The sequence below is a fragment of the Phyllobates terribilis genome, unplaced genomic scaffold, assembly GCF_046119375.1.
Source record: "Phyllobates terribilis strain yellow unplaced genomic scaffold, ASM4611937v1 Scaffold_1__5_contigs__length_1240528914, whole genome shotgun sequence".
Classification (NCBI taxonomy): Eukaryota; Metazoa; Chordata; class Amphibia; order Anura; family Dendrobatidae; genus Phyllobates; species Phyllobates terribilis.
The window spans coordinates 1,085,937,393-1,085,960,460 of NW_027362761.1; the positions used below are offsets into that span (position 1 = coordinate 1,085,937,393).

At 44.5% G+C, this 23,068-nt stretch overlaps 1 protein-coding gene across 3 annotated transcripts in view; it reads left to right on the forward strand.

The window, feature by feature from the left end:
- Positions 1-22,510, forward strand: part of GUF1 (GTP binding elongation factor GUF1) — a 92,527-nt gene extending 70,017 nt beyond the window's left edge. The window contains exons 12-19 of one of the 3 annotated variants that reach the window (XM_073645558.1): positions 1,175-1,307; positions 1,774-1,917; positions 5,465-5,598; positions 7,427-7,528; positions 7,860-7,979; positions 9,200-9,236; positions 16,073-16,269; positions 21,290-22,509. In XM_073645558.1, coding sequence (XP_073501659.1) covers positions 1,175-1,307; positions 1,774-1,917; positions 5,465-5,598; positions 7,427-7,528; positions 7,860-7,979; positions 9,200-9,236; positions 16,073-16,269; positions 21,290-21,317 — 895 coding nt within the window. In that variant the 3' untranslated portion in view covers positions 21,318-22,509. Of the gene's footprint in view, positions 1-1,174; positions 1,308-1,773; positions 1,918-5,464; positions 5,599-7,426; positions 7,529-7,859; positions 7,980-9,199; positions 9,237-16,072; positions 16,270-21,289 lie in introns of all 3 variants that reach the window. The other 2 variants (XM_073645559.1, XM_073645560.1) reach the window with 2 other exon arrangements.
- The last annotated feature ends 558 nt before the right edge of the window (positions 22,511-23,068 follow it).

Genomic DNA, 23,068 nt, shown 5'->3' on the forward strand with positions numbered 1-23,068 from the left:
GAGTTATATTGTGTTGTTTAAATGTTCCCTTTATTTTTTTGAGCAGTGTATATTACACTCATGAATGGTATCTAGTCCCCTAGTGAATTCAGCATTGTATCACGCAGAGTGTTGCACAGTCTCACTCTCTTACAGAGATAGATACGGTACTGAATATATTACAGTAGGTCACTCCTTAGCATTTCTTTTTAACTAATAATTTTAACTATTAGTTATTATTAAATTAATTTTATTCTTTCCTTTTGGTGCTGTCCAACTATTCCATCTTTACTTTAATCTCCCACCTTGAATTTGCTAGACCTCGGCTTTGTCTTTCTTGCACACTGGTGGCCAAAACTGTGCACCATGTTCCATATGGAGTCTGACTAGTGAAAATGTATTTTTCATTGTTAAATCACATTTGTCACTTCTCGGCCTAAACCTCCAGCTTATCCAGATATGTTTGTGACATATTATCCTGCAATTCCATAGCCAGGATTGTCACCGGTACAGTATTGTGTAGATCTGAATCCTCATATCCTCATCAATACACATGTACATGTACACATGAGCCTGCTGGACTTCCCATAGAAAAGTCAGAAATTGTTTATTACCATCTCTGCCTTCCTGATTGTTTCCTAAACCAGTTCTGTGCGTATAGTTTAGGAAGCAATGACCGTGATCATATGAGTATCTGTTGCTGGCAGCATGCGTTGCTAGGTTAGCCCCAGATTGACTCAGCAGTTTGCAGGAAGTTGAATTTGCCCTGTAACTGGGGCTTATATGCCAGGCCCAGTTACAGGGGGAATTCAGTAATAACAAAACATCACAAAATAGAGGCAAAAGTTATTTTGATGACTGAACAACATTTTTAGAGATCTTAAAACCACATGTACGAAAAAAATATGCCTGGTGATGATCGGGGCGTAGGGGTGAAATGATCTGTTCTTGAACTAGTTTGTAGTTCAGTCTACGATCTGCCTTCTGGATAGTAGACAGTTCAAATAGCGTGGACTTAGTGGTGTTTCTCTATTATAATGGACACCGCGTTACTGGTATTTTCCAGACCAATTTCTATTCGAGAAATGGATTCTTATCGAGCACTAAGTAGTTGCCCATTTTATTAACACTTTCTTCTTTCTCTGTATATTTGCCTCTCTATATAAATTATAACTAACGTTCATGTCCTGCACAGGTTGGGCTTCCTGGGGCTTTTACACATGGAGGTGTTTAACCAGAGACTGGAGCAGGAATACAATGCATCTGTCATAATGACGTCCCCTACAGTCCCATACAAGGCTGTGCTGTCCTCTCCAAAGCTGATTAAGGTACTTTCTGTCTATGGCTTCCATGATGCAGTAATGCCTCGTACGTGGATCTGATGGATCATGGGCTGCGAAACATAACCACTCTGCGCTGTATTGTGGGCCACTTTGATTTGTTGTGCCATACCCCAAAACTAACTATCAGGGTGTTTCTTTACTTCTGGGTGAAACAAAATCAGTAAAATTGGACTTTGATGTTGAGATGTTGACATTTTTTGTTCAGTATTTGCAGTTAAAGTTTTCTGCTACTGTAACATTAATGACCTAATTCCAGCACTGGTCATCAATGTCAAATCGGTGGAAGTCCCAACAACTGGCATCACCAACAATCTGCTGTGTGCAGCGGTGGCCAGATGGTGTTCAGAGCGGATCTACACCGCTCCAGCACGTTGGTCACTGGTCACTGCTGGGTTCTGCAGATCAGCTCCAATTGTATGATCCCATCTAATTTTCCACATTATTTCTTTAGGAATATGGAGAATCGGAGATTACTATTGTAAATCCATCTGAATTTCCTGACAAATCTGTAGTAAAGGAATATCTAGAACCTATGATTTTGGGCACAATTATCTCACCAGATGACTATCTTGGAAAGATCATGTCGCTGTGTCAGGTCAGTGACCATTGGATCACAAAGATTTGAGGTGATATTATTTGGAAATTGCATCATAAACATTAATTTTGCAAACACATTATATATGTTATCTTAAACTCTCCATATATTAAAGGGGTTGTCCTGGACTTGGTTACTGATGACTTATCTTTTGGATGGTGGAGGTCCGCAGCAGCTCCCCCGGCAGCTGGGTGTACACAGTATGCGGAGGTGGAACACCTGAGCTCTGTACACTGTGTAGAGACTGTTATCGGGTTCTGCAGCTCTGCTCTTATTTACTTCAATGGGAGCTGAGCTGTAGTACCTGAGAATGGCCACTATGTGGTGTCCTGACTCCATACACTGTTCACTTTTGGGTGCCATGTGAGCTGCAAACAGTGGATCAGTGGGGTGCCGAGTGTAAGAAGCCCCCTGATCTAACATTGATGACATATCGAAGTCCTAGATAACCCCGTATAATACAAGGATGGCAGATTATAGGAAATGTCACCCTATTTTGGGGTAGATTTTAGGAAAACCAATGTAGGAGTCAAGTGGAGCAGAGACACGTAGCAGGCAATTTGGTTTCTGCCAACCTTTTATTCCATCAGGTTTCCACTCTCTTTAAATGTAGTTGTAATGTATGTAGAAATAAAGAAGACCTGATATACCAATTGTAAGTCAATGGGACCCACAAGGATTAATAATAATAATTTTTTTATTTATGTAGCGCCAACAAATTCCGCAGCACTTTACAATTAAGCGGGGACATGTACAGACGATAAATTCAATACAATTTAAGGACCGTTTAAACAGTTACATCAGGAGTGAGGTCCCTGCTCGCAAGCTTACAATCTACAAGGAAAAGGGGGGAGACAATAGGTGAAAAGTGCTAGTTATTTGAGGTCTTGCAATTATAATAAATAGGGATTTTCATATAAAGCTGTATGATCTGGTCATCAGCCTGTATGTTTAAGTGCAATACTAGAGTACCGAGTGCAGTTATCTTGTGCATGGAGGGTGTGGAGACTGATGAAGAGTAGGGAGGGGTCTAGGACTGAGCCCTGCGGAACTCCGATAGTAAGGGGACGAGGAGAGGAAAAGGACCCGGCAAAAGATAGTGAAGGAGCGGTCAGAGAGGTAGAAGGAGAACCAGGAGAGAACGGTTTCCTTGAGGCCTATAGAGCGGAGCATAGTGAGGAGGAGCTGGTGATCCACAGTGTCAAATGCGGCGGAGAGATCCAGGAGAATCAGTAGGGAGTAGTGACCTTTGGATTTGGCTGTTAGTAGATCATTAGAGACTTTAGTGAGGGCAGTTTCAGTGGAGTGTAAGGAGCGGAAACCAGATTGTAGAGGGTCGAGGAGAGAGTTATCTGAGAGATAGCGATTAGACGGGAGTGGACCAAGCGTTCCAGGAGTTTAGAGTTGAAGGGTAGATTAGAGACAGGTCTGTAGTTAGCAGTGCAGTTCTGGTCCAGGGATGGCTTTTTAAGTAAAGGAGTTATGATGGCATGTTTAAATGAGGAGGGAAAGATACCTGAAGAAAGAGAGAGGTTAAATATTTTAGTCAGGTGAGTGGTGACCACCGGTGAGAGGGACTGCAGGAGATGTGAAGGAATGGGGTCACTGTTGCAGATTGTAGGTCAAGAAGAAATGAGGAGCTGGGTAACTTCTTCTTCTGTATCAGGCTCAAAGATGGCAAGTGAGCTTGAAGTGCGGCAGGGAAGGGGATCCAGGCACTGAGGAGATTGGGCTGAGATGTCCTGATGGATGTGGTTGATTTAATTCTAGGAAATAAGTGGCCAGATCCTCCCCGCTGAGGTTGGTGGTGGGGGCCTGTGTTTTAGGTTTCAGGAGGGAGTTTAAGGTTTCAAAAAGTCGTTTTGGATTGTTGGACATTGAAGTGATGAGGGTGGTGAAGTAGGATTGTTTGGCCAGATGAAGGGCAGAGTTATAGGTTTTGAGCATGAATTTATAGTGGATGAAGTCCTCTGCTAAAAGAGATTTTTCTCCACTGCTGCTCAGCACACCTAGAGCAACGCTGAAGAAGACATGTTTGCATCATGTGCCAGGGCTGCCGTTGTCTGTGTCGGGTCTTTCTGCGTGTAGAAGGTGCAGCTTCATCTAGGGCACTTTTCAGTGTATTATTGTAGTGTGACAATGCTAAGTCTGGACAGGAGAAGGAGGAGATGGGGGGCTAAAGATGAGTGGAGATTGCCCATAAGCTGCTGGGTATTAATGGTACGTGTATTCCTATAAGTGTGGTAAGTGGGGGTGTCCCGGGTGAGGAGACGGTTCTTGACAGAGAAGGAAAGAAGGTTGTGGTCCGAGAGCGGGAGAGGGCAGTTGGTAAAGTCATCCAGCGAGCATAGACGGGAGAAAACCAGGTCCAGAGTATTCCCGTCTTCGTGAGTAGGAGAATTAGTAAATTGTGAGAGACGGAATGAAGAGGTTAGAGAAAGTAGATGAAAGGCAGATTAGGAGAGGGGATCATTGATGGGGATATTAAAGTCTCCCATGATGATGGTGGGGATGTCACAGGATAGAAAGTGAGGAAGCCAGGTGGCAAAGAGATCCAGGAACTGGCGGGAGGAGCCTGGAGGGCGATACACAACCGCCACTCACAGGGAGAAGGGTTTGAAGAGTCTGATGGTGTGCACTTCAAAGGAAGGAAACATGAGTGAGGGAACTGGGGGATGACCTGGAAAGCACATTGTGGTGAAAGGAGCAGACCAACACCTCCACCCTGTCTATTCTCAGGTCTGGCAGTATGTGAGAATTTCAGCCCACCAAATGAGAGAGCAGCAGCTGCGGTGGTGTCTGACTGCTGGATCGAGGTTTCAGTAATGGCCAGAAGGTTAAGGGAATTAGAGAGGAACAAATTATGAGTGTAAGTTAGTTTGTTAAACTCAGACCGTGCATTCCAGAGAGCACAGTGGAAAGCAATAGGAGAGGGCATGCACTGAATGTTAATAAGATTAGCAGGGTTTCTATATGCAGCTGGAGGAGAGTGGTGTATGCTAGTGGAGGGAGACCCAGGGTTGGAGGAGATGTCGCCAGCGACTAGGAGAAGGAGAAAAAAAGAGAGAGCAGGTGGTGCAATGATGTGTATGAACGTTTTCAGTGCTGTATGGAGGTAGTGGATAGTTTGAGGCTCTACTGACCTTTCTCACCCACTCCAGAGTTATACATGGGAGAGGGGAGAAGGGAGGGGTGGATATGGAGTGAGTGCACAGAATGTGTTAAAGGGCTGACGAGATGAGAAAGCAGAAGTTAAAACAAGTAAGAATCAGATTGCTATGACCAATGCATAATGCAATACATCTGATCAAGAAGCAGTATGTTTGTATGAATATCTTATACACCTTACCTGTCTCCTGCCCTGTCCAACTGCCGTTGTATAACTGCTTATTAAACGCACTTTAAGCTATTGCACTTAAAGTCTGTTACAAGGATTCATTTTGTTTCATTAGAAGACGGATCTCTTGGTCCATGGCTCCATGAGGAATGGCAGCTGTGATGCAAATGTAAACTACGTTCAAATAAAGCCAATTGCTTGTTTCCACAGACCCGGCGAGCAGAGCAGAAGAGCTTTCTTTACATAGACGAACACCGGATCATGATGAAATATTTGTTCCCTTTGAATGAAGTTGTAGTTGATTTTTATGATAACTTAAAATCCTTATCTTCAGGATATGCAAGGTGAGACCTACAAAACCATGCAAAACCTTCACCCTTTCCGCCCGGCCTTTGCTGTTCCCAAACAAGATGTATCTATATAGTCGAAAGATGATACGATTGCCAGTCTCTTGGACTCGGGTAAGAAGTGTAGAACAGTCCATTTCGTTCAGTTTGTAGCGTATTATCACAAAAGATCAGAATGCCCTATAAGGGAATCTCCAAGGGCCTTCGCTAGGGGTCTCGGACACTTTGCTGAATTAGGGGTTTATGAGGTTTATCTTCTCTAGAAGCAATAAGTGAGACTACATAAAACCGTACACCATAGCAGGGTGTACATAATCAGGAAAGGAGAGCAAGAAACCAAATCAATTCCAAGGTATTAATCTTGACCAAGAACCAGCGTTTAGCAACCTAAACCTTGTGAATCTCAGTGGTGCTAGGCCAGGAGTATCGAGCCAAGAAGCCCATAGGTCTTCACGTTTTTGCATAGAGCCTGGAAGCTTTTGTTGATACGGAGATCACATCCACTGTGTTCATCATAAAACATTAAACTTTACAATTTACAAGATTTAAAAGGGAATTGTATTTTCAACCAGCTTTACATAACTCAATAGAACAGGAGATTATTAAAAAAAAAAAAAAAACACCTTGTAATATATCTGATCAGAGAAATCTGCTTACTGCTCCACTCCCCTTACCTCCTGAACTTGTCATAAAAAAACCCTCAAATCTAACTTGCTGAGAGAAGACGGACAGCAGGCTCACTGTGGTGTCGTGACGCTGCCCATTATAATCTATGGAGAGTGGAAGGCGGAGTGAGACGCAGACTGAGGAAAATGAGGACTGAGCTTCCTCTTCAGTGTTTTACCTTACATAAGAGCTGGATGCACAGCTACACAGCTCCGTACTGCTGTATAATGTTCTTCTGTCTACTTCTCCATTACCCTGTATTTTATAAGCCCTTGAGGGCAGGGTCCTCTTCACTGTACCAGTCTATTTGTTATATGTATATAACCCTGTTCACATGTTCAGCACCCACGAATTAATGGTGCTTTAAAAATAATAATAATGTCCTCCATGCCTCTGCTTTGTCATCTGTGTGCTAACTAAGGAATAAAGAGCAGGAATCTCTCTGTAGCTGCCAGGATTCTCCTCCCACCTGCTCAGCATATGTTCAAAATTAAAAGATAAAGCCTGCAGAGGGGAAAACTGGTGAAAATGCAGGAAAACAAGTCCTATAATGGCCAGAAAGTGTTATTCCTTATGCACAAACACAAGACTGGTTATTCGGAAACATTACTTGAAAGCACAACTAAAAAAAAATGGAAAAAAAAAAGTGAAGTTAAGTATTGCACCACCTAGTATTCAAAGTGTGTATCAACTTGCATGTCCATCTAATAAGCTGAATGCTAATGGACCTATGTCCCCCCATCCTGTCCTCTGCACAGTTATCCTCTGTTCACTGTAAAGGACCAATGGGAATAGTTTCCTGTGCACAGACACCGAGATCTGACTGTGGGAGACTGAGCATGTGTGTCCTCTAGCACTTAGCTCAGTAGACGGACCTGACGTTGCTATACAAATTGAACAACAGGTGGCGCCATATTATGTAAATGTCAGAACTCCTTCCTGAATCGTTTTTTTTTTAACTGCATGTAAATGTCAAATATTGCTTAATTTTCATGATCTACACCATGGATGTAATGACAGCACCATCCGATTTATATGTTAATATATCTTTTTGGGTCTACCTACTTTCCATGGACTTGATGTATTAGAACATCTGCAATTTTTGATTAGTGTAAGAACATTTCTAATGGACTAATACATATGTTATTATGATATATAGCTTTGACTATGAAGATGCGGGATACCAACCTGCTGATCTGGTGAAAATGGATATTTTATTGAATGGTCGGCCGGTGGAAGAACTAGTGACTATTGCACATAAGTAAGTGTTGTGGTCATGAAACATTTTAAGGGGAAAATGGAAGATTACATATGTAATAGTTAAATCTTCCTATTTTTGTACTTCTTCCCCATGTTTGAGGGAAACTGGGAAATAACATCTATGGCAGGTTGATGGGTGTCTATATAGACTGGAAGCCTCTATATAGAAATTATTGGTACTTGGTAGATGAGGACTCGTTAAGGGCTTCTTTATACTCGTTATTGTAGAGGATTTGTTCTTCGTTAGAGATGGGCTTTACAAAGGTGAATAAACCCCAATTAACAGGAAATTGAGTTACATGTGATTTTAATGAGCTCACGCTTTAATTTAGGGAAAAGGCGTATGAAGTGGGTAAAGCAATGTGTGAACGGTTACGTGACGCCGTACCAAGACAGCTGTTTGAGATAGCAGTTCAGGCGTCCATCGGCAGCAGGATAATTGCTCGAGAAACGTAAGTATTAATTACTACCGGTGTCTGGTGTGTCCAATGTAGTGAATAAAAGAGGATCTAGGCCAGGAAACCTGGATGTTTGTCTCCTTCCATGAAAATAAAGTAGAAATGCATGGCGTTCTTTAAAAAAAAAAAAAAGATCCTTGTTAAACTGCCCTTATGTGGTTTTTCGCACTATAATTTTCAGTGTTTTTTTATATTTATGCTATAAAATCCTATTCTACTGGTAAAAGAAAGGGGTATCCCAACAAGAGACGCAGGCTATAGATTTGTCATGTATGACACTTTATGGGATATTCCTATTAAAGGAAACCTGTGATGTCTTCCAAGTCTCCAAGACTGCTATTATCCTTCATTATGATGCAGGAACCAAAAGTTGATTGCTACGTGCAGTAAAAACATTTCTTACATCGCTGCTAGCAATATGCAAATTGGCTGGAACTAGTCCAGAGGAGGCGGAATCTATTGGCTGGGACTAGTCTGGAGGGGGGGTGGCGGCATCTAGTGGCCGGAGCTAGTCTGGAGGGGGGGTGGCGGCATCTAGTGGCCGGGGCTAATCAAGGAGGGGGGGTTGCGGCATCTAGTGGCCGGGACTAGTGCGGCCTCATGTGTTATAATCATGCTCCCTCTTTGTGATTGAAGAAGAGATCAATGTCCCTGTCATAGTTTTAGTGTAGGACGTCACTCGCTTCCCAAAATCTCCTGCACCGAGCCTGTGATGGGGCCAATTAAGAAACATCCGATTCTAGTCACCTGAGCGCTGCTGCCAATCACAGGCTTTAGCAGTCTCGGGTCCTCCAAATGGAGCAGGCAGCTCAGAGCGAACTGCGTTGGATTTATTTTTTAAATATATATTTTTTAAGAGCATCCATGCCTTAAAAGAAATTCTCAGATCTGCACAGATATTCTTCCTTTATAAACACAAATTCTGTACTGAACTTTATTGCAGATTTTGATGGTGAATCCTCAATAATTACGCCACATGTAAACATAGTGTAGTCTTACAATAGTGAGAGCATTAAAAGGCGTTGGAGCGAGTAACTGTTCTTCTTGTGCTTATTGCCCTTAAGATCATTCAATACAGAATAGAATATTAAGTCTTTACAGCAGACGGCAACTTGGGGCTCATATTTCCAGGTCATAACCTCATTCATTGGGTTACACTGTAACAGCATGCTTATTTCTGCCTGTGCTGTTATATTATACCTCTTCTTTTTCAGAATTAAAGCCTACAGAAAGAACGTCTTGGCAAAATGTGTATGTATTTTATAGCTCTTATATTTATATATGCTTTTGCTGCTTTGATTTAAAAAAAAAAAAAAAGTATATTAACGCCCATTCAAAGATTATGATTTTCTCAATTTACAGCTGAGCCGGAAGATGAAGCAATGTCTCTAAGGTTATAAAGTATTGAAGCCTTGTGTGGCCGGGTTGAAGAATACAGTGTTGGCCAAAAGTATTGGCACCCCTTCAATTCTGTCAGATAATACTCCGTTTCTTCCTGAAAATGATTGCAATCACAAATTCTTTGGTATTATTATCTTCATTTAATTTGCTTGCAAGGAAAAAACACAAAAGAGAATGAAGCAAAAATCAAATCATTGATCATTTCACACAAAACTCCAAAAATGGGCCAGACAAAAGTATTGGCACCCTCAGCCTAATACTTGGTTGCACAACCTTTAGCCAAAATAACTGCGAACAACCGCTTCCGGTAACCATCAATGAGTTTCTTACAATGCTCTGCTGGAATTGTAGACCATTCTTCTTTGGCAAACTGCTCCAGGTCCCTGATATTTGAAGGGTGCCTTCTCCAAACTGCCATTTTGAGATCTCTCCACAGGTGTTCTATGGGATTCAGGTCTGGACTCATTGCTGGCCACCTTAGAAGTCTCCAGTGCTTTCTCTCAAACCATTTTATAGTGCTTTTGGAAGTGTGTTTTGGGTCATTGTCCTGCTGGAAGACCCATGACCTCTGAGGGAGACCCAGCTTTCTCACACTGGGCCCTACATTATGCTGCAAAATTTGTTGGTAGTCTTCAGACTTCATAATGCCATGCACACGGTCAAGCAGTCCAGTGCCAGAGGCAGCAAAGCTACCCCAAAACATCAGGGAACCTCCGCCATGTTTGACTGTAGGGACCGTGTTCTTTTCTTTGAATGCCTCTTTTTTTTTTTTTTTTTCCTGTACACTCTATGTTGATGCTTTTTCCCAAAAAGCTCTACTTTTGTCTCATCTGACCAGAGAACATTCTTCCAAAACGTTTTAGGCTTTCTCAGGTAAGTTTTGGCAAACTCCAGTCTGGCTTTTTTATGTCTCGGTAAGAAGTGGAGTCTTCCTGGGTATCCTACCATACAGTCCCTTTTCATTCTGATGCCGACTGATAGTACGGGTTGACACTGTTGTACCCTCGGACTGCAGGGCAGCTTGAACTTGTTTGGATGTAAAGCCCCCGTCTCACGTAGCGAGATCACTAGCGAGATCGCTGCTGTGTCACGGTTTTGGTGACACAACAGCGACCTCACCAGCGATGTCGCTATGTGTGACACTTTGCAACGATCAGGCCCCTGCTGTGAGGTCGCTGATCGCTGCAAAGTGTCCTGGACCATTTTTTGGTCGTTGCTCTCCCGCTGGTCAGCACACATCGCTGTGTGTGACCAGCGGGAGCAGCGATCAGGCTGGTAACTATGGTAAACATCGGGTTACTAGGGGCTCACGCGCACTTAGTAACCCGCTGTTTATCATGGTTACGAGCCTGCTAAAGTGAGCGGTAACCTCCCGCTCACTGTAGCAGAGTGGTAACCATGATAAACAACGGGTTACTAGGAGCGCGTGTGCCCCTAGTAACCTGATGTTTACCATAGTTACCAGCCTGCTCCTGCTTCAGCAGGCTCGTAACCAGGAGCAGGACATCGTGGAAAGATTCTTTCCACGATGTCGCTGCTCCCCTGATCGTTGGTGAGCCTGCCTGTTTGACAGCTCACCAGCGACCACATAGCGACGCAGCAACGATCCCTGACAGGTCGTATCGTTGTCAGGATCGTTGCAGTGTCGCTAAGTGTGACGGGGCCTTTAGTCAAGGTTCTTTATCCACCATCCGCACAATCTTGCATTGAAATCTCTCGTCAATTTTTCTTTTCCGTCCACATCTAGGGAGGTTAGCCACAGTGCCATGGGCTTTAAACTTCTTGATGACACTGCGCACGGCAGACACAGGAACATTCAGGTCTTTGGAGATGGACTTGTAACCTTGAGATTGCTCATGCTTCCTCACAATTTGGTTTCTCAAGTCCTCAGACAGTTCTTTGGTCTTCTTTCTTTTTCTCCATGCTCAATGTGGTACACACAAGGACACAGGACAGAGGTTGAGTCAACTTTAATCCATGTTAACTGGCTGCAAGTGTGATTTAGTTATTGACAACACCTGTTAGGTGCCACAGGTAAGTTACAGGTGCTGTTAATTACACTAATTAGAGAAGCATCACATGATTTTTCAAACAGTGCCAATACTTTTGTCCACCCCCTTTTTTAGGTTTGGTGTGGAATTATATCCAATTTGGCTTTAGGACAATTCTTTTTGTGTTTTTTCATTGAAGACATATTAAATGAAGATAATAATACCAAAGAATTTGTGATTGCAATCGTTTTCAGGAAGAAACTGAGTATTATCTGACAGAATTGCAGGAGTGCCAATACTTTTGGCCACCACTGTATGCTGGGGGTTAACTCACTTAAAGGGTATGGTTTTATGGGAATGGCAGAGGGTGGGAGGCCATTCCCCTACCTCAGGGTGTGGCTGAGCAAGGTCTAAATGCTCAGTCACCATTTTTTTCTGTTGTTGAGTTTGGAGTGGCAAAGACTCCAGACTGGAAGGCCACAGCTCAGAGAGGAGCTGAAAGCTGGGACTACAACCTGTGTGGGCAAACCCCACATTGCTATGGACTGTGCTATCATTTATCTTTTGTTTTGAAGATAATAATACCAAAGAATTTGTGATTGCAATCATTTTCAGGAAGAAACTGAGTATTATCTGACAGAATTGCAGAGGTGCCAATACTTTTGGCCACCACTGTATATTAACTTGTCAAACACTTTCTCTATTTAACCCCTTTACCCCCGAGGGTGGTTTGCACGTTAATGACCAGGCCAATTTTTACAATTCTGACCACTGTCACTTTATGAGGTAATTACTCTGAAATGGTTCAACGAAGCCCCCTGATTCTGAGATTGTTTTTTTGGGACATATTGTACTTCATGATAGTGGTAAAATTTCTTCGATATCACTTGCGTTTATTTGTGAAAAAAACGGAAATTTGGCGAAAATTGTGAAAATTTTGCAATTTTCAAACTTTGAATTTTTATGCTCTTAAATCAGAGAGATATGTCACACAAAATACTTAATAAATAACATTTCCCACATGTGTACTTTACATCAGCACAATTTTGGAACCAACATTTTTTTTTTTTTGTTAGGGAACTAAAAGGGTTAAAAGTTGACCAGCGATTTCTCATTTTTCCAACAAAATTTAAAAAAACATTTTTTTAGGGACCACATCACATTTTAAGTCACTTTGAGAGGTCTTTATGACAGAAAATACCCAAAAGTGACACCATTCTAAAAAATGCACCCCTCAAGGTGCTCAAAACCACATTCAAGAACTTTATTAACCCTTCAGGTGCTTCACACAAATTTTTGCAATGTGGAAGAAAAAAATGAACATTTAACTTTTTTCACAAAAATGTTACTTTAGACCCAATTTTTTTTATTTTCACAGGGGTAACAAGAAAAAATGGACCCCAAAATTTGTTGTGCAATTTCCCCTGGGCACGCAGATACCCCATATGTGGGGAAAAAACACTGTTTGGGTGCACGGCAGGGCTCGGAAGGGAAGGAGCGCCATTTGACTTTTTGATTGTAAAATTTGCTTGAATAATTAGCGGACGCCATGTTGCGTTTGGAGAGCCCCTGATGTGCCTAAACATTGGAGCTCCCCCACAAGTGACCCCATTTTGGAAACTAGACCCCCCCAAGGCACCTATCTAGATGCATAGTGAGCACTTGGAACCCCCAGGTGCTTCACAAATTGATTCGTAAAAATGAAAAAGTGTTTGTTTTTTTTCACTTTTTCATTATTACGAATCAATTTGTGAAGCACCTGGGGGTTCCAAGTGCTCACTATGCATCTAGATAGGTGCCTTGGGGGGGTCTAGTTTCCAAAATGGGGTCACTTGTGGGGGAGCTCCAATGTTTGGACACACAGGGACTCTCCAAATGCAACATGGTGTCCGCTAACAAATTGAATGGAAAATCGGCTCAAATTGTTAGCGGACACCATGTTGCGTTTGGAGAGCCCCTTTGTGCCCAAACATTGGAGCTCCCCCACAAGTGACCCCATTTTGGAAACTAGACCCCCCAAGGCACCTATCTAGATGCATAGTGAGCACTTGGAACCCCCAGGTGCTTCACAAATTGATTTGTAAAAATGAAAAAGTGGAAAAAAACACACTTTTTCATTTTTACGGATTAATTTGTGAAGCACCTTGGGGTTCCAAGTGCTCACTATGTATCTAGATAGGTGCCTTGGGGGGTCTAGTTTCCAAAATGGGGTCAATTGTGGGGGAGCCCCAACGTTTAGGCACACAGGGGCTCTACAAACGCGACATGGTGTCCGCTAACAAATTGGAACCATGTTGCGTTTGGAGAGTCCCTGTGTGCCCAAACATTGGAGCTCCCCCACAAGTGCCCCCTTTTTTGGAACAGATTCCTGATTTGTCAATTTTATTATGTAGTGTTATATGCCAGTTGTGTATTACATCCTGACAAACACTACACAACTGAAGTAGGACAACCTGACGAACACTACATCAGCTGTGTAGTGTTCGTCGGGTTCTCATACGTCAGAAATTAATTCAATAGTCCATGGAGGTATGGTATCTTCTGAAGCAGTCTTTCATGCAGAGGCCAGGTTTGTCGGGGCAGGTGTCACATTGGTAAATGGTGTCCTTGCGTATTCCTCTTCGGTAGCACACTCGGCACTTCTTTTGTGACTTACCCTTTTTTCCGCTGTGAGTGATCTCTGCCCCGGGAAATGCTGGCCCGGTACAATTCGAGGTCCTTCAGTTCCAGAAGTAGTGGGACCCGCTCCGCCACCACTGCCAAATATCAGGGCCTTGATAACTGTCTCCTGAAAGTGAAGATACGATGCAGAAGTCTGGCCTGCACATTGAGACAGAAGGAAAGCGTTGTGAATTGCCATCTGAACAATGTGCACGGCCAGCTTCTTATACCATACCTTGGCCTTTCTCAAAGCACTGTACGGCTGGAGGACTTGATCGGAGAGATCAACTCCCCCCCGTGTACTTGTTGTACCCCACTACACAGTCTGGTTTGGCGACCTGTGTAGTGGAACCTCTTACAGTGCTGAGGGTGCTGCCATCACCATGTATGGAGGTCAAGAGAAGGACATCCTTCTTGTCCTTGTACTTGACCACCAACAGGTGGTCGCTACATTGGGCTCTGCTCTCACCCCTTCTGAGCAGCTGCCCAATTAGCGTCTTTGGGAGGCCTTTCTGATTTTTGCGGACAGTACCGCAAGCTGCGGTATGTCGCGCAGAGAGGGACTTGAAGAGTGGGATACTTGTATAAAAGTTATCCACGTACAGGTGATAACCTTTATCCAGCAGTGGGTGCACCAAGTGCCACACAATTTTCCCACTCACTCCCAGAACAGGGGGGCATTCAGGGGGTTCAATTCGGGAGTCCTTCCCTTCATAAACTCTAAACTTGTGAGTGTACCCTGAGGTACTCTCACAACGTTTATACAGCTTGATCCCGTACCTGGACCTTTTACTGGTCAGGTACTGCCGGAATCCAAGCCGCCCCTTGAAAGCAATTAAGGACTCATCCACGCAGATGTCCCTTTGGGGCACGTACACTTCACCAAACTTGTTGTTGAAGTGCTCGATGACCGGCCGAACTTTGAAAAGACGATCAAAGTTCGGGTCATCGTGTGCAGGACACCTTGCATTATCGTTGTAATGCAAGAACTTGTGGATGGCCTCAAAACGTTTCCGGATCATCACCATTCGGAACACTGGAGTGTTATACAAAACGTCAACACTCCAGTATTGCCGAATCTCTGTTTTTTTCAGGATCCCCATATGAAGGACCAGGCCCCAAAACTTCATCATTTCTTCTGCGTCTACAGGAGACCAGTCAGAAAATGATGAAGAGGGGTTTTGTTCCAAAAATTGATGAGCGTACACATTAGTTTGGCCCACCATGAGGTTTATAAAATCCTCAGAGAAAAAGACTTTGAAAAAGTCTATTTCTGTGAGGCCGGTGGTGTCAAACTTGATTCCTGATTCCGCCACGAAATCAGGAATCAATGGCTCAAAATTTTCGGGGGGCGAGGTCCATATGGGGTCAGTATTGGGAGGCGCTGGAACATCTTCTCTCCTGCGACGACTGCGGGGCGGTCCAGGAGAACCTGAGGAAGAAGAGGAGGAAGAGGAGGACGATGAGGCGCCAGAAAAGCAAAGAAATGTGGGATCCTCGCCCTCGTTGTCGGTCTCAGTGTCTGAGGCAACGAAAGAGTATGCCTCCTCCGCTGAATAGCGAGTTTGGGATGAGCCGGCCATTTTTTTTTTTCCGTGTATGTGGTGCGTGTGTGTCAGTAATTTATTTAGAGTGTGTGTGTGTGTGTCAGTGTGCTTGGTGTGAACTTTTTTTCCCTGAAAAAAAAAAGAGAAAAAAAAGAACTACCGTGGGTGGTTCAAACAGCGAGCACGAGTGCGGATCAGTGAACTATGTCACCAATCAACTCTTGGCAGCTGCTGGGTGTGTGCGCGGATGTGGTGCAAAGGTGGGGGGGGGAATTGACAGGGACAAGAGAAAGAAGAGAAAGGAAAAAAAGAAAAGTCGTGAAAAGCAGCGAGCACGGACGTTGATCAGTGACGTAGACACTGCTCAGCGCTCGGCCGCTGCAGGAAGCACGAAAAAAAAAAATTGGTAAAAAGGAGGGGGGGGGGAGGGGTGGATGAGGGGAGAACAGAGATGCACTTACCAAAGTCTTCTCTGTTCTTCTTTCAGCAGGCTCAGGAGCAGGATCCGCAGGATAAGGAGCTGGAGACCGACGACCCAGGAGCAGGAGATCCAGGACCCTGGACAGCAGCCAGACGCCGAAGCTCAGCCAGCAGCCTGATGAGTTCAGCAGGATGCCGGAGCAAGAGATCCAGGACCCTGGAGAGCGCAGAGGGATGCCGGAGCAGAAGCAGCGACTGGAGCAGGTAGGAGAGAGGTCTTGTAGTGTCACTAAAGGTTGTGGAACTACAAGGCCCAGCACAGAGTGATCAGACGTGACCGCTCTGTAGAAATCCTCACCAAGTGTGAGGATCTGCAGGGCGGTGACAGGGTGGTGACAGGCAGGTCACAGGCCGGTCACCACCCGGTCAGGTACTCTGATTGGTGCGATCGATGTCATCATCAATCACACCAATCAGAGATGGCTGGGGCCTGGGCACGCACCACAGGGGGTTACAGGGAGGTGACAGGCAGCTCACAAGCCGGTCATCGCCCTGTGACCGCCGTGTCACCTGTGTTCATGTACTCTGATTGGAGCGATCGATGTCATCATCGATCGCTCCAATCAGAGCTGGCTGGGGGCTTGTATGACTTCACAGGGGGTCATGGGGAGGTGACAGGCAGGTCACAAGCCGGTCACCGCCCCGTGACCGCCCTGTTACCGCGCGGTCCCGCTGTGATCGGTGCGATCGATTTGATCGGCGATTGCACCGATCCTAGCAGTTTGGGGAGAGGGCTAGGGTTACTAGGCAACAGCCTAGGATCGGTGCTCTTAGGAGCACCGATCCTAGGCTGCACATCACTGTTTCCGGCAATCTGATTGCTGGAAACAGTGAGAAATGCTGTGATTGGCTGTTCAGAATTGAACAGCCAATCACAGCGATCGTGGGTGCGGGGGGGGGGGCGGCGCCACCCCCCCGAGATGCCGGCGCCATCTACCCTGAGGTAAGATGGCACCGGAATTTTAATTTTAGCACCGCGACTTCGGTCGCGGTGCCGCTTTAAACATAGGGCATACTAATACGTATCTGGTCCATAAGTCCCAGGGCACAGATACGTATTAGTACGCCTTGGGTCGGAAAGGGGTTAAACAAACTTTTAAACACCTTTTTGTGTTTTTGTTAAATTCCAGTCCATATAAAAAAAAATAAAAAGTAAAGCACGTGTATTTTTTATAAATCCATCTTTCTAGTTTTCAACGAATGTAAAGGAAAACTCTGAAAATAGCTTTTTTTCTGCCATGTGCTAATTGACTATTGTAGAAAAGGCAGTACACGGATACAGCACCTATGTCAGTGAAAGGTGCGAGACCAATATAATCTATATATGACCTCCTGTTCATCTATCTGCATTTCATCCTGTGAATCATGCACACATCCTTCCATCTCTGCCCAGGACTGGCTGCCATCTTTCCTACCACCTTCATTGATGGCGCCTTTTTGTCTTGTTCTCTTCGAGGTCCCTTTGAATCATAGTTTGTGACCATGAGTGGACTCAACTGAGTAGTCACTGAGGCAGGAAGTGATGTCATTTGATTGACACCTACAAACAGGAGGAGCTGAAGGAGTAGTCACAGGAAAATGATTGCAAATGTGTTACATGGCGTGTTTGCAATCCTACAGATGTCATAAACACCATCGCCCACTTTAAATAAAATAAAAATGGCCTACACAAACTGCTAATCAGAAAGTTGGCAGAATTCAAGAGAACCTGTCACCAGATTTGACCAACATGAGATACGGCCTCCACCTTCCAGCCCTCATATACAGTATTCTATAATGCTCTATAAGCCCCCGATCCGACATGCAAGACAAGAAGTAGAGCGTTTATTATACTCACCTGGGGGTGGGGTGGGGGGTCCAGGTCTGAGGGGTGTTGCTCGTCTTGGTCCAATGCCTCCCTTCTTGTGATGCCGTCCTCCTTTTTTCTTCGTGTGAATGATGCATCTCCTACGTCATCCAGAGTCTCCCCGGTATCACGCTCCTGCACAGGCGTACTTCTCTGCCCTGACGAGGGCAGAGTAAACTGCTGCAGTGCACATGCGGCGGGGCTCTTTGACCTTTGCCGCCGCATGCACACTGCAGTACTTTACTCTGCCCCAGTTAGGGCAGTGAAGTACAGCTGCACTGGAGCATGATGCTAGAGAGACTGGGTGGATGATGTAGGACGTGTCATTCACACGGAGCAAGAAGGGAGCTGCCGGACCAAAACTAGTGATGCCCCTCGGACCGGACCGGACCGGACCGCCCCCCAGGTGAATATAATAAAAGCTCTTTATCTATGCCCCCAATCCAGCCTGCAAGACAAGAAAAAGAACTTTTATTTTATTCACGTGGGGGGCGGCCTGGTCCGAGGGGCATCGCTAGTCTTGGTCCAGCAGCTCCCTTCTTGCGATGCCGTCCTCCTTCTTGCTCCGTGTAAATGACACGTCCTACATCATCCACACAGTCTCTCTGCAGCGCGCTCCCTCGCAGGTGTACTTCTCTGCCCTAACTAGGGCAGAGTAAAGTACTGCAGTGTGCATGCGCCGGCAAAGGTCAAAGAGCCCCAGTGCATGTGCACTGCGGTAGTTTACTTTGCCCTCGCTAGGGCAGAGAAATACGCCTGTGCAGGAGATGCATCATTCACGTGAAGAAAAAAGCAGGACAGCATCGCAAGAAGAAGGGAGGCATCGGACCAAGACTAGCAACACCCCTCGGACTGGACCACCCCTCCAGGTGAGTATAATAAAAGCTCTATTTTTTGTCTTGCAGGATGGATCGGGGGCTTATACAGCATTATAGAATGCTGTATATGAGGGCTGGAAGGTGGTGGCCTGGTGACTGGTTCCCTTTAATGTCCCATTAATATTTTAATCGAGGAGTAACATATTTATGACCTGTCCCTAGGTGATCAGTAAGAAATCAGGGGCACCCCCATGGATCGGCTGATAATCGCTCCATCATCTGCCGAATCTACGCAATGTTCCAAGAAGAACACCACCATTATGTACATTGTGTAGAGGCCGGTACCAGATACTGGAGATCAGCTCCTATTCAAGAAGTGGCCAATAAACCCTGTACAAACCTGCGTCGTTCCACTCCATACATTGCTTAGATACAGCCGCTGTCGGAGCAGATAATCACCTACTCAGGGGTGTCAAACCCCCACCAATCGCTTATTAACTACGACAGATAGGTTAGAGATGTTAGTCCCGAACAACCCTCCCCCTTTTCAGCTTTTACTTAAAAGCAATTGCAAGAAGGGACCCACAATGGTAATATTAGTTGTAAGTAATTCTAGGATGATTTGTGATCATAACAGAACATGAGCACACGAGGCCTGCAAGATAACAAGATTTTAGTGAATGCTTTAGGAATAGTTCATGTGGCTGCGGTAAAATATAGAAGTAACTAGATGGTGGCCCGATTCTAACGCATTGGGTATTCTAGAATATGTATGCGGCCGACCGGGCGCAACTAATCAGCAAAGCAGTGTTTAAATGGGTTGCGCACTACTTTAAATTAACCCCCCATTGTATCCCCCTGGGGCCCCTAATGAATTTTGGAGGACCGGGGAGCGAGGCCGCCAGTCTGGGTACTTCTGCTGCGAGCAGCCGGGAGATGACCGGCTCGCACAGGGTGAGCGTGGGAGCGGGTGAGAATGTGAGCGTCCGAACGTGAGTGTGAGCGTCTGAGGGTGTGAGGTTGAGCGGGTGAGGGTAAGCCGCTAACGGCTGACATCTTGTTCTCAAATCCCGCATTGCTGATTGGCCGCGGCCTGACCAATCAGCGACGTGGGATTTCCTGGACAGACAGACACACAGACAGACAGACGGGATAACACAATTATATATATTAGATATTGGATCCATCTCACCGTAGGCGACATCTTGGAAGTGTTCGGAGCACGGAAACGTCACGTTGTGGCGTAACACAGTCATAAAATGAAGGTAATCCAGATCATTGTACTGTGAATAGGCTTTTATTCACAAAGTGCATAACAGAGGCAGGATCAGCAGTAGTTAAGAGAAATGTGAGAAACGTGTTTCAGGTGACAGCCCACCCTTATTGACTGGTGGTGGGCTGTCACCCGAAAACAGTTGACGCATTTCTCCTAGCTGTACTGCTGATCCTGTCCTCTGTTATGCACTTTGTGTGAATAAAAGCATTCACAGTTCGGTGAGCTGGATTACCTTCATATCATGCGGTAAAGTATACCTCTAAATGCAGTTAACAAATGTTCAGTCGAGATGGTTACCTCCATAATCGTGTAAAAAAAATCTGTTTTCATAGAATCATAGAATGGTAGAGTTGGAAGGGACCTCCTGGGTCATCTGGTCCAACCCCCTGCTCAAAGCAGGATTCACTAGATCATCTCAGACAGATGTCTGTCCAGCCTCTGTTTGAAGACGTCCATTGAAGGGGAACTCACCACCTCTTGTGGCAGCCTGTTCCACTGTTTTGTAATTATTAAAAATATTATAAGTGATACATTTGCTTTGAAGGGAACGTGACAGCAGACATGGACATCATGCATCATGTGCTGGCTGTATGATCTCAGCCAGGTATGTTTGACTTTCATACACCGCAGCGTTTTAGAGAAAAACAGTCTAAAAGCCGCCGGGGACCGAGACGCACTATAGACTAGTCAAAAAGACCGGTCCCCGGCAACTTCTCCCGCCCTCTACCAGCGACTCACAGGTCCCTCCGTCTACGCGAGTGCAGGGAGAAGGGGCCGGGACCTTCCTGTCCGACTAGTCTTACATGCGACTTTTTCACCAGCAGCTTTTAAATTATTTTTCAAAATGTCACAGCATTTCCGAGTCATACAGTCAGTGCCTGATACTCGCTGCCCGACTCCCTTTAGGCCTCATTGACCCGTTCATGTTTAAACACGTAGGTGTAAAAAGGTACCAGTGTCTTCAGTCTGTTTTTACCATTGGGGATTTTCACGGATGAATAAAGAAATAATACACATAGGCTATATTGGGTATCCGTGAAAAAAACACACGTACGTGTAACATGGACGTCTGAATGAGGCTTAACAGTACTTAGTCTGTTATTTCCACTGTTATTGACTCTGCGTTTACTACATCTTATGGCAGGGGCACTCCACCAACCATGCAGAACCTCTCCGGTTTATTACTGATGCCCCCGACGTATTAAACCTTAGAATATTGTAAAATCTTCATATACTAATCTTTTCGTAGAATATTGATATCTTGTATCGCTCGTATTTTGGCAGTATGGCGGCGATATCACAAGGAAGATGAAGCTGCTGAAAAGACAAGCTGAAGGCAAGAAAAAAATGAGGAAAATCGGCAATGTGGATGTGCCTAAAGATGCATTCATTAGTGTATTAAAGAGACGGTTGGACAAGTGACACCATGGAACTAACACTACCTCCTCAGCAGACTATGGATGTAGAAAAGCAGAAATGCAAGTCTGGTTGGGACAAAGATTTCCCAACGTGCTGCAATACCTCAGGCTAGGAAACCTAATAAAACCTGATCTCTAAGGGGTTTTTGCTAATGTTGCAGAGCATAATAAATGCCAAGTACATTAATAAGGCTCTGTTCACATGTCCGTTTATCTTTTCATTTTAGAACCAACAAACCCCAGATAAATGGCATTAGCATCCTGTGCATTCCTGGTTCAAATGCAAGTGGGGGGGTCATTAATTTATAAGGGGGCCGTCTGGTTACCTGTAGTTTATTTTTAGAATGGTAGAGTTCTGCATTCAGGGCTATTTTTTTTCAGTTCTAAAAATTATACAGTACACGGACCCCCGTATAAATCAATGGGGCCCCTCTACTTCTGTTTGAAACGAGATGTTAATTTAGTTTATCTGCAAGAAGTTTGTGTGTTCTCCCTGTGAGTTTCCTCCCACACTCCAAAGAGAGTGACAGGGGATCTAGATTGTGAACCCCAGTGGGGACAGCGATGATTGTAACGCGCTGCAAAATATGATGGCGCTATATGCGCAAAGCATAATAAATCTGTTCCATTTGTCTGTTCTGTATGGTATCGACAAACAAAAGATAAGCGGACATGTAACATTTCTGGGGGGAGGATTTGTAACTTTTGTCTTTTGTGGTGTAAATCTATGTAATGATACTGTTTGGTTTTTTTTCTTTATAAACAAACGCAGTTCTCACATCAATATGAATAATCATCTTGGCATTTTTATGGGTTATTGAAAAAAGTTTATCATTTTCTTGGAATGGGTGGGGGTTGGGTAAGGATTGCACAAAACTATTAATATAAATTTCTTTCATACAAAATAAAAGCCTAACTCTGTATGCAGTCATGAAAAAATTTAAGTACACCCCTTTGAATGCTATTATTCTACTTATCAGTCCATTTGGAAAGTCTTAATTAGGTAAATACAACCTCAGATGAACATAAGTCACACTGTCATATTTTACAAAAACAAGGACAAAATGCAACAGACTCTGAAAAATTAAGTACACCCTTACTACTTCTGACCGTAGGCATTAACTGCTTAACGACCTTAGACGTACATTTATATCATAGCTCACTAAAGTAAGTATGACGCTGGCTCAGGAGCTGAGCCAGATGCAAAGTAATGTTACATAGCCGACCTCTGCCTGTAACTGCAGCAATCGCTGATGTTTTACCATGTAATGCCTGAAGGGAAAAAACAAACTACAAAAAGCCATGCTTACCAATCCCTGGTTATAATACTAATGTATTGCAGGATGCAGCAGCAGCCCCCATGGTAAAAGGCGGAGGCAGCGCAGGTGTGAAATACTGAGCAGACACTCGCCACCTCCTCCCCATGGATGGCCGGTGTATAAGTAATAATAATGCACACAGATAAGATCTGTATAAGGTGTGTGGAAGAAATTATTAAAATTAAGGGGAAGACAATGGAATTATATCACCTTGGCACATCAGAAATTGAGTATCTGCTTAGAAGGAAAATTCTATCTTGGCTTTTGTATGAACATTTGCTAAAGAAGAACTGCGCCCAGTGGAGCCAAGCTGAAGGAAGAGAATG